At 43.9% G+C, this 15,891-nt stretch overlaps 1 protein-coding gene across 1 annotated transcript; it reads left to right on the top strand.

Annotated features, from left to right (window-relative positions):
• The first annotated feature begins 1,190 nt into the window (after window positions 1-1,190).
• ecm2 (extracellular matrix protein 2) lies at window positions 1,191-15,431 on the top strand. Its single transcript, XM_023954686.1, has 11 exons — window positions 1,191-1,334; window positions 4,632-4,766; window positions 5,136-5,291; window positions 8,539-9,207; window positions 9,281-9,396; window positions 9,624-9,759; window positions 10,296-10,453; window positions 11,650-11,789; window positions 11,932-12,044; window positions 12,512-12,725; window positions 15,089-15,431. The coding sequence occupies exons 2-11, from the start codon at window positions 4,634-4,636 to the stop codon at window positions 15,258-15,260; spliced, it is 2,007 nt and encodes a 668-aa protein (XP_023810454.1). The 5' UTR covers window positions 1,191-1,334; window positions 4,632-4,633; the 3' UTR covers window positions 15,261-15,431.
• Window positions 15,432-15,891: the final 460 nt, after the last annotated feature.

Here is a 15,891-nt window from a genome sequence, read left to right as displayed (position 1 = left end):
CTGTCTTGTGGGTCTAGATGACCCTACTCCCAATGTTAAAGTGCCTAAGATAGCAATAGGGATAAAGCTTTTTTGATGTGAAAGTAGAATGTCTGGACTGGGTTCATCTACTTTAGTAGATCAAATCTAACCTCTAACCTCTGGATTAGAGGTGCATAACACATGTGCACACATATTTAAAAGCACACACATAAGCCAACATGCATACACAGACATGAATGCATTCGTGCACACAGACATTTGCAAACGTGTGTGTGTGCATGTGTGCTGCCTCCAAGCAGAAACAGGTTAAAGCTGGTCTCTGTTTAGCATTTTTATTAAAAGATCTGACAGTGGTTGTTGCACATGCACAGACACGAAGACACTGTGTGAAACCGCTCTTCCTGTAACAGATGTTTCAAACCTTAGAAGATGTGCTCCTGAGGAGAGAACTGCTGCTTTTGTGTTTCCGGCTGCTCAAAAGCAGGCTGGATGTGCCACCCCGCTGCCCAACCCCGCTGCCCAACCCCGCTGCCCAACCCCGCCGCCCAACCCCGCCGCCCAACCCCGCCGCCCAACCCCGCCGCCCAACCCCGCCGCCCAACCCCGCCGCCCAACCCCGCCGCCCAACCCCGCCGCCCAACCCCGCCGCCCAACCCCGCCGCCCAACTCCGCTGCCCAACCCCGCTGCCCAACCCCACTGCCCAACCCCCCTGCCCAACCCCACTGCCCAACCCCACTGCCCAACCCCACTGCCCAACCCCCCTGTTCCACCCCACTACCCAACCCCACTGCCCAACCCCACCCCAACCCAACCCACAGGCAGAGGAGCTAAAGCTCATTCAGACAGTTTACTTTCGATATTCTTGCATTAATGTGCCTGTTCAAATCCTCAGCGAGTCTTCTCTGAGCCTGCTGTAAACCATGCCCAGCTGTGTTAGAGGAGTCATTTCTCTGTACTATTACACTCCAAGGGATGCAGAACTGTTTCTTTTTAAGTTTAGATGTTTTGAAGTGAAGTTTTTGTCGCGGCGTGACCTCTGACCTCCACATGAACTCTTCCTGCCCCTAAACTTTCCTCTCTGCTTGGCTAGCTGATCTCTCAGATGTCTTGCAGCATGTTGGCAGCACCTTCAGACAGGAAGACACATGTTGGACCCGTCTCCCTGCCCCTCCCTCGCTGTTCTGTCAGCCCACTCAGCCCCCGTCGGCAGCGGTGTGCTCAGAACCGGGCGCTCACACATGCGGTGTCATCACACAGTGTGGCACACTTTCAGCAGAGCTCCAGCAGAACTGGAGGACAACAAGAGGGGGGAGAATTTGGTTCCAGCCCTACAGCCGCCTTCAAACTGCAGGTAATGTAGAGCTTCCATCTGTCTATCACTAGCCCCTCCCCTCTCTCTGAAGTTTCCGAGAGAATTTCTGAAGAAAGTCCATTTAGTCAAGCTTTCCCTCTCTCAGAACGTTGTCCCTCATAGTAAAAAAATGACAAACCTGAACCCGGGTCTGACACCTGAGTCCAAATTTAAAACAAAGCCTGATGGGTGACGGTGAGAGACCAGCCAATGAGAAGCTTCAGTCAGAAAACAGTTATGAAGGAGATTCTGGGTTTTGCATGTTGGTTCACATCCATTCCTGTGTGTTTGTCGCTGTATAGGCTTTAGTGTTAGAGATGAGACGCTAATTCTTGTCCGGCCCAGACGGAACCACCAGGTGACTTGGAGTGACGTCAGAGACTTTTCCAGCTCTGTCTTTTAACCAAAGTGAAAGGTGGTTTTAGGTTAGAAGGTCTTCCAGAGTCCACATCTTCCTGAGCTCTCTACTGCTGTGGGCTGCTGCCACCAAAGTTCTCCTTCAGATGGGTCAACCTCAGCTTCTCTGGACAACACTCACTGTTGAGTTCTCTAGAGAAGATTCTCACTTTCTAATGTTCTCAATTTCTTTAGGAATTTCACCCAAAATTGCCTTGTAATCTGTTGGTCTGTTATATTTATTATCAAAGTTCAGACATTTGTCTTTATTGGGATGTTTGATCTGAATAGGATTACAATAATCTGGAATGTTTGGAAAAAAATTGGATAATAATAATCTTTAGTCTGGTGCCCTAGTTAACACCTCAGCTCTGCTGCCATCTGTGTGTGTGTGTGTGTGTGCGTGTGTGTGAATGGGACTGTGAAGTGTTTTGGGCCGTAATATAAGGACACACCGTTTACCATTTGACTTGAATGACAATAATCTGGATTATTTGGACTGAAGTCTCCATCTGATGCTTCTTTTGAGCAGTGCCTTGAGACAACCTGAATGCTAAACTGGCTCTTTGTAGGGACATTGAACGTGTGTGTGTGTGTGTGTGTGGGGGGGGGGGGGTGATTCTTCTGCCATTCAGTTGAAATGATAAGAACACTTTCATATTTATGTTTTCTTTATAGCTTTTATGTTTCATGATTCTCTGTGTCCGGTCTTCGTTCCTGCATGAGTAACAAAGCAGTAGACCATGTTAGTCCCTAAAGTTTGATTGAAAATAAAGTGAACAGAAATAAAACATAAGTGTGCGGTAAAATCTGTGCATTAAGTAGGAAAAAGGAGTGGAAGACAGAAGCAGCAGCAGAGCAGCAGAGGTCTGGCTTTCATTAATGTTGCCTCCATGTGAGCCTGTTCATCCAGAAACAGAGCTGCCCCCCCCCCCCCCTCCTCTCTCTCTTTCCTTTTCTTTGTGTCTCACCGATTCCTGAACTCCTACTGGTCGGTTTGGGGGGAAAGCAACCCTCTGTGTTCAGGAACTGCAGGTTGCAAAGGGGGTTTTTAGAAGGTGGGCAGACTGCTCCTGCTGTGCTGAGATGACTTTGGGTGAACTGTAACTCCTGTAATTACAGGATCTGGATCTTCAGTTCTATGTCTCACGCCGTGTTACGCTTCACCTGTGGGAGTCCTCCACATCCACAGTGGCAGCATAAAGTCTGGAGAAAGCCATGCTCCTTTTCACTGACGATCTTTATGATCTCTGAACTCACCACCAACTCCTTCCTTAGTGGAGGAGCACACACATGTTTGCATGGAGTAATGAGGAGTGCAGCTTGGGTTTCCTCATGAATGATGGTTCAGAACAGCTAAATCAAAAGATGGTGGATTTTACATCTCAGACAGTCTTCTGGTTAAGTGTTCAAACTGACTCCAGGTTTGAATAACACAAGGTTAAGGATGAGCGCTTCAAATCCTATTACATCAAGAGGTACATTCATAATAGCCAATGTACCAATGCCAATATTTTTGTAACGGCTGTTAGGGATGTTTTGACTCAGTCTCAGTTGATCGTCCTGCTCCTAAAGAAACTAACATCTCTCCCTGTTCTGAGGTTTCCTCCTCCACTCCTTTCCTATCTAACATTTCACACAAAGCAGCTGAAATATGTTGAGATATACTGACATGTTCAAAATAAACTATTTTAGTGCCACTTTTAAGCACCATCATCACTTTAACTTACTTCTTTTCATTTAATACTTTTTAACTGGCCTGCAGGAGCCGTAATTTAAATATTCATTTATTATTTTAGAGAGACAATTGGGAAACAAAGCATTTCAAAGTGCAATAATAGGAGGGGCCAATAAAAGGGTGTGTGTCTACAAGTGAAGCAGACTAAATTAAGAAGATTAAAGAAGCTCAGCAGACACAAACCTAAAGGTTTAAGTAATAAATTAATAATACAATTACTTTAGTCAAAATGTATGCAGGTCATTTCACCTGTGAACTTAGATGGTTCTTAACATTGAATTTGGAGATGAACCACAGCAGAACACACACAGATGCAAATACACACACACACACGCACATGCACACACACACACAGATGCACTTACACACACACACACACACACACATGCACCCACACACACACACACACACACACGCACACACCCACACACACACATGCACACACACACACACACACACACACAGATGCACACACACACACACACACACACACAGATGCACACACACACACACACACACAGATGCACACACACACACATGCACACACACACACAGATGCACACACACACACACACGCACACACACACACACACACGCACACCCACACACAGATGCACACACAGATGCACACACACACACAGATGCACACACACACACACAGATGCACACACACACACACACACACACATGCACACACACACACAGATGCACTTACACACACACACACACATGCACCCACACACACACGGGCAGACAGAACCTGTCTTTAAGGACCCCAGCAGACGGCTATATAAGAGCGTGCAGCAGCAGCAGCAGCAGCTCTACGGTTCTTTTCCCTGAGAAGCTGCTGCAGGTACAGAAACATGATTCTGCTCTTTAAAGCTCAAACCTGTGTTTTCTGTGATTATCCAGTAGTTCAGGATTTCACATTTTTTGGATGTAAAGACTGTAAACTTTGTTCCACCTAAAAACCTAGATTTGACTTGTGTTTTGTGCGACTCGAGCTGGAAGGATGGAAGTGAAGTTCCTTTAGATTTAAAATTAAAATGTGTTTGTTATATTACCAACTGTGCAGATTGTGCAATTTACTTCAAGAACTGCTTTTAAAATAAGTGAGATGTTGCAGACATGCAGCATAAAGTGACAGGTGTGCTGCCCTGCAGGCATGAGGTGGTGGCTGCTTGTTGCCAGTCTGTCCACGATGGTGGTCGTTACCATCCCTTACTCTCAGGCGGGGGGGAGGCATCCCCGTCCAGACGCTGAGAGCCACAGAGGGAAGAGAAAGCGGGAAAGATCAGGTAAGGCTTGTATATTCCTCCAGATGTGAGGAAGGAGATCATTCTGTTTTCACCTGAACCTCAACAGAAACAGAACCTGGTGATCTCACTTCACTGAACCTCAGCTAAAAGAGTGTTTGTGTCAGTGAGTCAGTAGACCAGCAGAGTAAAGACAGCAGGAAGAAACTACAGCCTGAACCTGAAAGCCTGGAGGCTCACAAGATTTCCATTAATATGGTTCTGCAGAAAGTTGATCATCACCAAAGCTAGTCTGAACACAGAAAGACAAGAACTTGGCTGTTAGAGGAAAAGCTGTAGCTACCGGAGCCAAAACAGCCAAGAACCTCTGAAGATGATTACCATAAATGCATAAATGTGTCGCTGCTGCAGGTCATGGCAGGTCCAGAGGAGGACCAAGACCCCTGAAGATCAGACTGGTTCCTGGTCCAAACACTCCCATGGAGCCGATGGAAAAGCAAAGGTACAGCGGCTTAGTAAACAAGAGGAATATCCAAGAACAGCGGCTCATCTACAGCGTTATTCCAGGTTAGTAAGAGCAGATGCAGGTTCCATGGGGGGGGGGGGGGGGGGGGGGGGGGGGGGCATTTACCCCAGCTGGGGCGCTTTCTGTCTTCTTAAAGTTCTTTGTTTGAAAAGTAAAAGGAGGTTCTGTTAGCCAGAATCCATTTTAAAAGAGACCAACGGATTTCTGCAAAGAACAGAGGATGGATTTGGACCTCCAGTTTTCATTCCAGATGTTCCCTTTGTGCTCAAGTTTGAGCTTCTCTGAAGGGTCTCTGAAATCAAAGCACCTCAGTCAGACCGTGGGTTCAAGCTCTGAACAACCATGAAGTCATTGGTAAACGTTCAGCTTATCTGCGTCTGATCACATTTCGACCAGACGAGGAAAATGCATGAAGAGCTGCATGAAGGTCAAACCACTGCATCCACAGACCGTTGCTCTTTAAAGACGCTTCAGAAACTTGTGAGGCAGTGAAATGGCGTTTGTGGGAGGAAGTCTTGGGTTCATTCACAGTGGGAGTCGCAGCCAGAAGCAGTTCTGTTCTCAGGCCAGCAGAAAAAAGCTTCCTGCTCTCTAATTTGCTGACAGAAAATCACATTCCAAACTGATGAGCAAAGGAAAACATCTGTGGGCTCAGACTCTGTCAGAGAAGTAGCTCTGGACCCCCCCACAAAGACAAGGTCAGTGTAGTGTAATTACACAGCAGTGTTCTGCTGGAGGCTGCTAGGACTCTGCTGCTTCAGCTCTCAGCTTGTTTTGGTCTTACATGCTAATGCACACATGACAAACATGATGAACAGAACAGGGCTGCACTTCACTCCATGATGTCAAAGTGAAGTTTCATCTTTCTGACAAAATACAAGAAATTGCTTTTAAAAGAAAGTGGATTCACAGATCTGATCATCAATGTGACAATTCCTCAAGAAAGATTGATTCGATTAGAATGAATTGATCTGTTCAAACTCTGTTTGGCCATGGCTGCAGTGCAACAACGCCGTGATCCTGGTACAGGACACTGGCATTGGTCAGACCATTGATCATCATCATCATCTGACCATGACTGAGTGCTTTGGACTCTTGGTCAGCACTTTCAGGAAGCATCTTAGTCTTTCAGCCACTCCCTTCAGGAGCTCCTTCACCTTTTTGTACTCGAAACAGAAAATTCTTCCAGTCAGCTCGTAGACTGGATCAGTTTTATGTGCAAATGGAAGAATTTCTGACCAATCAGCATCAATCTTCATGTCCATGTCTGTGACTGGTTGGCTTTTGAGGTACATTTGTAACGCCATGCCCTGCTCTGGCTCTCTCTCCTGCAGTTTAATTGTCCAGACTCTGAGTTTCAAATGCAAAATATTTTGAGCAGACAAACTTTTTAAAGTTTTACGCTCAAAACAGTGAGTGGTGCGCTTGGAATAATGGTACAAAAATCTTTCCATATATAGATCTGTGAATATAGGGGTCATGTCTACATGTCCTAACAGAGCTAGGAGGAAAGTTTAGACATTTAGGCTGGACGTAAGACTTAATGAGAGTTGTTTCAGGCATGAATAAATATGAAATGTGTATCTTTAACCTTCTTTTAGGTAATTTAACTGATGAATCGAGTTTTATTTCTGCGAAACATGCAGACCTGGTCAGTTTACCAAGATCTGGAGAAAACACCTTCCAGCCAGAAGGAGACTATAAATGAGTGTTTTTGGAGGAAAAATGATCTGTTCCAAGATGAAATTGTTGTCCAAACAGCTACACACCAACATGACAGTATTCCCAGACAGAACAATAAGTACCACGGCAGCCTGTGTTTCCCAGTGTTATTATAAAACCCCTGAAATTAACCTGACAATACGGAGACTCTGTGACAGTGAGACCATACACTCAGATGAGGAGAAAAGCTCTAAAGTATGAGTGCAGCTGCTGAGATGACAGGGTCATGGTCTCATTGCAAGCAGGACTCAGATTATAGAGACAGAATCTTTAAGACCAAATGCCTGAGCCCCAGTAAATGCTCTTTTGAGTGTGACACGCAGTATACCATTAGAACGGTGAATTACACACAAAGCACACTCACAATAGACACAAAGACCTTTATCCTGCTGCATTATAGTATTTTACAGCTTCTCTTGATGACTCGCCATCAGTGGCAGCCTTCTCCTGCCCCAAGCTGGATGGTAAAACATAAAGCTGATACAGGGGCTTTGTCAAAATATAACACATCATTGCTTTGTCTGCTTTTACAGTAAAGTACAGGGTACAAGTATGACTAGACACACAACAACCTCTGCAGCTGGAGACACAGCTGCCTCCCCCTGCATGTGCAGCCGGGAAAGCGATACATGCCGGGGAAGGCAGCAGTTCAGGATGCGACTGCCTTGCTTTGCAGTTGCAGGCACAGCTGTCTTGCCCTGCAGAGGAAAAGGGCTTGTCTTCCTCCAAAGCAGGAGCTGCAGCTGTGGAAGCAGTGTGGCATGAGCTTTGGCTGTGACTGTTGTGGTGCTACTGTTGATCTGAGCAGAGAATGTTGCTGCAGCAGAGACAGCATCTACAAAAAGGTTCCCTTCATGGCCCAGGCTAATAATATAATATTAATGTATTGCTAATGTTGAATTATTTTCACATTGTTGAATAGTGAACCTAATTAAAAACAATGTATTATTTCAGATTTTATTTCAGTTTTTGTGTGTTCTTTCAGGTAAGCTGAGACCGTGTATGTACCAGGGGCTGACCACATTCTACCACGCAGTTTAGGGTCAGAATCCCTGTGGGGACATGTCAGTCTTTGGGAGGACAAGTGGTGTGGGAGGACACCACGCATCCCATCTCATCTGAACATCCCTCAACACTTCATGACAGACATCACAGCCAAAATGTTTCATAAAAGAACATTAGTGACAAAGCAATGGTGCTGGTTGCTCACGATTTTACAGCTGCAGGACTGAATTGAGTAGGTTAGAACTGCAAAGGGTCATCAGAGACCAGGTGTGCCTCACAGAGGGTGAGGGGGGGGGTGGTGTACAGCAGTAGATTTAACAAACTGATCTAGAGGTGTCTGTTAGCATCACTGACACACACCTGTCTGTGTCACTGTGTCATTCTGTCCTCAACCCTTCACATCTTACTTCTCTGTAGTTTTCCTTATATTTCTACAGTTCTTCTTCACTTCTGTCCATCTCTTCTTTTCCATTTTTCTTACTCCTTTTCTCACTCCCCTGTGACACTGCACCTCCTACACAGACTCACAGCTCAGTCTTGAACTTTCTGGTGACTCCCTAGTTCCAAATGACCCCAATGAGGCCACAACCCTGCTGACCCCGGAGGAGATTCAGCGAATCGTCTGGTGGGAGGAGGAGGAGCGCCAAAAGGAGGAAGAACATCAGAGGAAGAAGGAGGAAGCAAGAAAAAAAAGAAAGAGGGAAAGGAAAGAGAAGGAGGAGAGACAGAATAAGATAGCTGAAGAGGGGAGAAGGAGGGAAGAGGAAGCACTGAGGGCGCAAATAGAGAAGGAAAAGGAAGAGTGGAGGAGGGAGGTAAAAGAAAGGGAGGACAAAAAAATGCAAGAAGAGAAGATGAGGAAAGAAGAGGGTGAAAGGCGAGAAAAAGAGAGAGAAAAAAGAGAAAAGGAAAGGATTTTTGAGGAGGAAAGGATTAGTGAGCAAGAAGCAAAGGAGGAGGAGGAGGAGGTGTGGCTGAGAGGTGATGTCTTTCAGATGCCTCCAAAAGAGCTAGACCTCCCTTCAACTACAATCTCAAAGGCTCCTTCAACAGACCACAAGCGGAGGGAGGCAGAAACAGGGGATGAGGAGGAAGTCAGGCTGGTGGAAAACAGAGGAGGCCTCCCACCAGGCTGTGACATCTCTGATGTGACTGTGACTTGTGAGAATGCTAAACTAACACACTTCCCTCCGCTGAGCATCCCTGAGCTGAAATCTCTCAGCCTGGAGGGTGAGTCCCACACACAGCTGACACACTTCAGCAAACGCAGACTGGTAGACTAATAGGCTGATCTGACCTGCAGGCAACAACATCAGCAGCATCCCAGCACAAGCCTTCAATGGAATTCCCAGCCTGGAATGGATCAACCTGCGGAAAAACCAACTCACTTCTGCTGGCATTCATGCTGAAGCCTTCAAGGTAAGATGCGATGCTCAAGAAAAGAAACTACTGCAGATCAAAAAAATACCCACAGGTTTCCACCAATTACTTTGCCACGTGTTGCAATAAAGTACACAAGTACAGGAACTAGACAGGACAGGTGGACATTGAAGCAAATTGAAACCTCTGTGTCTGACATGATTACTGGTAGTTAAGCCAGAGACAAAGCTGAAGTGCCCATGTGTGTGCATGTGTGCATGTATCAGGGACTGAAGATGCTAAGACGCCTGTATTTAGACGGGAATCTTCTGGAGAGCGTGCCCTCAGACCTCCCCCCCACCCTGCAGGAGCTAAAGATCAACGAAAACAGACTGAGAGGGATAGATGAAACCAGTTTCCAAGGTACAGAATATTTAAACACTACTTTACAGATGCAGGAACAAACAAACAATCTGCTCGTGTAACTCTGGAAGTGACGGTTTAATCTGGATTGCTTATGGATTTATCAGTGTGTTGTTGTTTATCCTAAAACTGTGACTTCCACATCTATCAGCAACGAAAAATAAATATGTAATCATCCTTCTGATTATAAATCTTCCTGTTTTTATTAAAATTCTAGACTTATTTTAAGCTCTTAACCCTTGTGCTATCCTATGGGGTCCAGATGACCCCCCCCCCTTCCATTGACGTGTTCTCCCTACCATGACAAAGGTGGATAAAGGTGGAAAGATTTCATGTAATCCATGGACACCAGTGAAGATCACAAATCATTGAAGAAAAAAGGTTCAGAGCACTGTCTAGTGGGTCTAGATGACCCCACTCCCAACGTAAAAGAGCCTAGGATGACACAAGGGCTCCTCGGAAACCTTTTCTGCTGCATTTGTGGAGTGATTAAGCACAATGGGATTCAGAGATGCTTGTTTTCTGTGATCTGTCAGACATGAGCAGCCTGGTGATTCTGGAGCTGGAAGGAAACCTGCTGAGTGAGGGGAATGTGGATCCTCTGGCCTTTTCCCCTCTGAGCCAGCTCTCCTACCTTAGACTGGGACACAACTACTTCCGAACTGTTCCACAGGGCCTTCCAAAGTCTTTGCTGGTACAGACTTCTACCTGTTTGTATGGCTCTCTTTCCCTTCTAACAGCTCATCCTGGTTCCTGTCTGCCTTACAGCTTTCAGATCTTTCCATCCTTGGATTTGTCTGATTGCCTCCCTGATTCACTTTTTTCACAAGACCAGTAAATCTTCCTGTTAAAAAGTTACGAGTAGGCTTTGAAAATACGACCTTAATGAATTGTGCATTTGAGTTCACGTAAGAGGAGATTAAGTTAAAGCAGTCATCTTGCTATAAGTCAGAACCCTATTGTGAATATTGCTGTAAAGACTGCCAAAAAACTGACTTGTAGGTGATCAATGAAGGAATAGATAGCCTCCAGAGATCCAGGCTTTTGTTTGAAGACTGTTTTTTAAGTGTCAAATCCTCTCGTGCACCAAGGGTCTCTGGATGTTAAAAAACAAATGGAATAAAATCTCTTTCTCCGTTTTTTTTGTCATTCAACTTTAGAGGCTGATGAAAACAGTGACTTTCAGAAGAGATTCTTTCAGATTGTGACAAATGACAGCCAGAAACCCCCCATTAAAAGACAAAATAGAATACAAAGCACATTAAATTGGGATTAGGGATTATTAACAGACAGAGGTTTGATTTGAATGTCAGAGATGAAGCAGATGGAAGGAGATAAAGGTGTGCAGAATCCTCTTCTGGTTAATGGGGTATACTTGTATAGTTCAACTGCTCCACCTCTGTGCCGAAGGTGCCTCATCTGGCTCTTCTTGACTGTAAAACGTTGCATACAGACACTGATTAAGGTCTGACATGCAGGAGCAACAAACCAAGGGAGCTTTGCAGAGATTGAGTCATTATTTAGATCCTTGTTTTCAACCCCTGATCCTCTGGGGACTCTGTCATGCGTGTTCTTCCCTGGTATTCTGCTTCAGCCTCTTGATTCAGGTCATCATCAAGTTCTCAATGTGGGTTCAACAGAAACTCTGCTTTTACCTGTGGGAAAGCAGTCTGACCAACTAATGGTGGCCTCAGGCTAACCACATTGTACACCACCAGAGGGACCAGAGCAGTAGTTCCACTTAAATTGTGATGAGGGGTGGTTAAACAAACACACACTAAGAACATACTATAAATTCACAAACATGCCCTGTTTTATTTTGGCTTTAAGAAAACCATAATGTGATTAAACAATTTCCAGTTTTTCTGTCTGCGTATTTCCCTCCTCCAGGAACTGTATCTGGAGAACAACTTAATAGAGGACATCTCAGAGAGTGTTTTCAATCAGACCACCAACCTGAATGCAGTTTCTCTCAGACATAACAAGCTTGATGAGACTCGGATCGCTCCAATGGCTTGGATCAACCACAGGTCTGACAAAAAATAACCAGGCAGTCTAAGCCTCAACTCCAGTTTCACTTTTTTTTAAATATTTTTTGTTGGATCAGGAGAAGGAAACTTGTCTTTTTATTTCCATGTACTCATAATTTCCTTTCATCATTTTACTTTGCAGGAACTTGGAGTCTATTGATCTTTCACACAATGAGTTCTACCTTGTCCCATCCTTTCTTCCTACATCGCTGGTCCACTTAGTGCTGGTGGGAAACAAGATTGAGAGGATACCTGGTGGGTATTTGGAAGTCTCATTGCTGAACTGACAAACCCACAGTGGGTTAATTTGGGAGGGCAAAAAGCATGTTTTGCAAATTATTGTCTTTGCTATAATCAGCTCCACAACATGCGCTTCTTACTTTGTGCCTGCTCGCCTTCTATCCTCTTTAACAATGTCAACACTCCAAGCTTCTTGGAAACTGTTCAACTTTCGGAAGACTTTAGGTTTGACTTGTTCTTTTGCTTCTTCTCTTGAAGCTACATTGAAAACATTGCTCTCAAAGGAAGTACAAGAGCATGCATGTTTCATGTCTGAATTTACAGATAATGTGGTACAATCACTTGCTGATAGTGAAGCGAGTGACTGTTCTCTTTGGATTAATGCGACTTTTTGCTGCATCAGACGGACCTGTTTGCATTATTACTGCAGAGAGTCGATATTTACAGAGAAATCTCACTGTCTCTTGCATGGACCTGCAAAGGTTACGTGTTTGCCCACATGAATCCAGGCTTGGAGTACCTCTACCTCTCTTACAACAAGCTCGATGGAGAGGGAACGGAACCAGAGTCCTTCTTTGGCACTTATCAGTCCATGGTGGAAATGTGTTTGGACCACAATCAGCTGATCAATGTACCTGCTGGCATCAATGAAATGATGGCTTTGCACTTCCTCAGACTCGATAACAACATGATCAGGTATGGTTCCAGCCATCAGAAAAAGATTTTCAAAAGAGATTGACTGAGGTTAGGTCAGAATTACTGGTCTTTCTGTGAATGACGTTTCCTTTCAGTGAGTATGTTTGAACATGTGACCGGTGCTGATGAGGCAGTGTGCCCCTATCATCTTTTTTGTAAGCTCTTAAGCATGGAGATTAGTTAGCAGCACCAACGTGTACTTCAGAAAATATTCTTGGGTTTAAACTCCATCAAATATGTCAATATGTTGTGAAGCTCCTTTAAAAGGATATAATTGAAGTACATTGATTCACTTTCCATCTCATGACATGCAGGTTCACAGGGTGAAATGTTTTGGTGCTCCTAAACTGTAGAGTTTGTCAAAGAAGTTAAAATTAAAAAAAAAAGGCCCAATATCCCTTCAATGTGAGGTTACAGGAGTCCAGGATAAACCCTTTAAATGGACTTAAATGACATTTTCCAGAAATGTGGTTGGTCACTTGGATCCATATGGATGTGCTGAGTTACATGTTTTAGAAACATTTGCCCAGATGATGTCAACATTTTATAAGCCACTGCTTCTAAGCTGCTGTCCTCACTTCACTTTTAGTCATCAAACAGGCTGTCTTTTTTTCTTAAATCTGGGCAGAAGTCCAAGATGATAAACTTTGAAAGCATGTGTCACATTGATACTGCTTGTCTGAAGATATTTAGGTTTCTTTTTTAGGATCTTAAATGTTCAATATCTTTTTTCTCCTGAGCTCTTTTCAATAATCAACTGCTATCTGTGAAGAATATGAACCATTGTCGAAAATGTAAAATGAAAGAAGGTTTTACATTTTTCAAAACATGTACCGGTACGATATTCTAGGATCCTACTTATCAACACTGATCCTCAGCAACAGAGGTCAATGCGAATTAAACTCCACACTCAGGTTTTGTCACAAATTTAGCAGCCTTTAAACTTTTCAGAACAAAGTCATTACCATAACTGGATTGTCAGCCTCAAATTAAAAGACCAAAAGATAAAAATAAAGTAAAACCAAAGCCTTGAAGTCCAATAAGATTATTGGCATGGGTCAGAGTGAGCAGTCACCGACCAGATGGCTGACTCACACATCTCATACCTCCAGACGTAATGAATGGAGTTGTCCAGACAACAAAAACAAAACAAGCAGACTGAACTTTCCACTTGGAATTCAGTCTGAATCTCACATCCACACAGTCAGGAAATGGAAACAGCAAAGCATTACAGCCTAAATGATGAAGTCCACTCCTTTAATATTAACCACCAATGGTTTTGCGATAATAAATTCTCCTAATGGCAACACAATTTCGAAAAAACTCGCCTTTATCGGAAAAAACGTTTTTGCACCTGGAGGAGGTGGTTTTTGAGGTGTATTGAAATTGACATATTTTGCAAAACTGCAAAGGAAACACCTTTTTGAAATAAATGAGTCATGTGAACAACAACTGGATGGCAATGTGCTTTTTGGTAGGCGCTGGCTGCTTAGGCACTGCACAGAGGGCGCCACCAGAGGTCCCACAGCATCACCAGTGTGTGAATGTGTGAGTGAATGTGTGTGTGACTGGGTGAATTGGTCTGTGACTGTAAAGCGCTTTGTCCTTGTAGGAAGAAAGGCGCTATATAAGTATACGCCATTTACCATTTACACAGCTCATCAAAAGTAGAGCGTGTCATGTGTCACATGTTCTATTTGCAATTTCCTGACCTTCTGGAGAGAAACAAAGGAAATACAGGAGAAACATATTGAGATGAAGCATCTCTTTAAATGTGATTCCTTTCAATGATATTGCAGGAACTGTTATTAGTTTAAGCTTTAATATTAACATTAATAATACATTTAATTTAGAGAGCACCTTTCAAAGCACCCCAAAGAGATAAAACAATATAAAATATAAGCAATAAAAGTAAGGAACAGAGGAGATGTAGAAAGACATTTATGAAAGAGTTACAGTTTTACAGAAAAATCTAAACAAATGAGTTTGAGATTTAACTCTAAGACAAGAAGTAAAAGAATGTTCGGGATGCCTGGCACTGGGGCAAACCAAGAGCAGTGAGGTGGATGGAGGACAGTGATCTGGAGGGGCAGGTGGACATACAGATGTGTAGGTCACACAAATATGGAGGGAAGAGAAGGTGAATGACCTTAAAACTGTTCAAAAGCATTTTGAACTGAACTCTCAAGTGGAGTAGAGTGGAGTTCTGTCAGGATGTGCTGAGAATGAGTATTTGTAATGATGTGGGCAGCAGAGCTCTGGACCAACTGGAGTTTATGGAGGAATTATTGTGGAAAGCTATAGAGAACTAGAACTACAAGAGGCCATTATTTGCATGATGATGTGTTTGTTTCTCCTTTCAGGAGCATCCCGGAAGACAGCATCTGTGACCCAGATAGCAATGGGGATACCAGCCTGGTGGCTTTGAGGCTGGAAAACAACTTTATTAACTCCAACAAGATCTCTCCCACAGCCTTCTCCTGCATACGTGCTGCCTCAAGCGTGGTGTTAAAACCCCAGAAAGTGAAAAACTGAAACAACTACACACAAAACCAACAGAAGTGAGAAGATAAACATTTCCATCACGATCCGTCTTCCAGCCTAAACAATAACAGATAAAGACAGAAGGTTCATGATCAAACATTTGATGTAAATGTTGAACATGAGATACAGTGAAGCAAATAAAAATTTGAACACTTGATAAAATCAGTGTCATTATTTGGTATGTTAATTATCTCTGGATCATCCAAATGGTTATTGGTAAACTTAAGACGGGCCTGGACATCTGGTGGTTTGAGCTATGCATAATTTCAAAGCATGACATCTTTGTGGTTTACCAACAGTAACCTTGGAAACGGTTTTCCCAGCTCTTTTCAGGTCATTGACCAGCTCCTATCGTGTAGTTCTGTGCTGAGTCCGCACCTTTCTAAGGATCACTGAGACCCCACCAGATGAGATCTTGCATGGAGGGTCTGAGGGAGAATGATTGTCATGTTTAGCTTCTTCCATTTTTTTCACCATAGCCCTTTGCAGCCTTGTGGAGGTCTACAATGTTGTCTCTGGTGTTTTCGGACAGCTCTTTGGTCTTGGCCATGTTAGTAGGTGGAGTCTTGTATGGGGTAGACAGATGTCTTTATGCAGCTAACCACCTCAAACAGGTTCTTCT

This window comes from Oryzias latipes, chromosome 5 (genome assembly GCF_002234675.1).
Source record: "Oryzias latipes chromosome 5, ASM223467v1".
NCBI lineage: Eukaryota > Metazoa > Chordata > Actinopteri > Beloniformes > Adrianichthyidae > Oryzias > Oryzias latipes.
The sequence above is the reverse complement of the archived record's forward strand: the minus strand, read 5'-3'. Positions and strand labels throughout refer to the sequence as shown.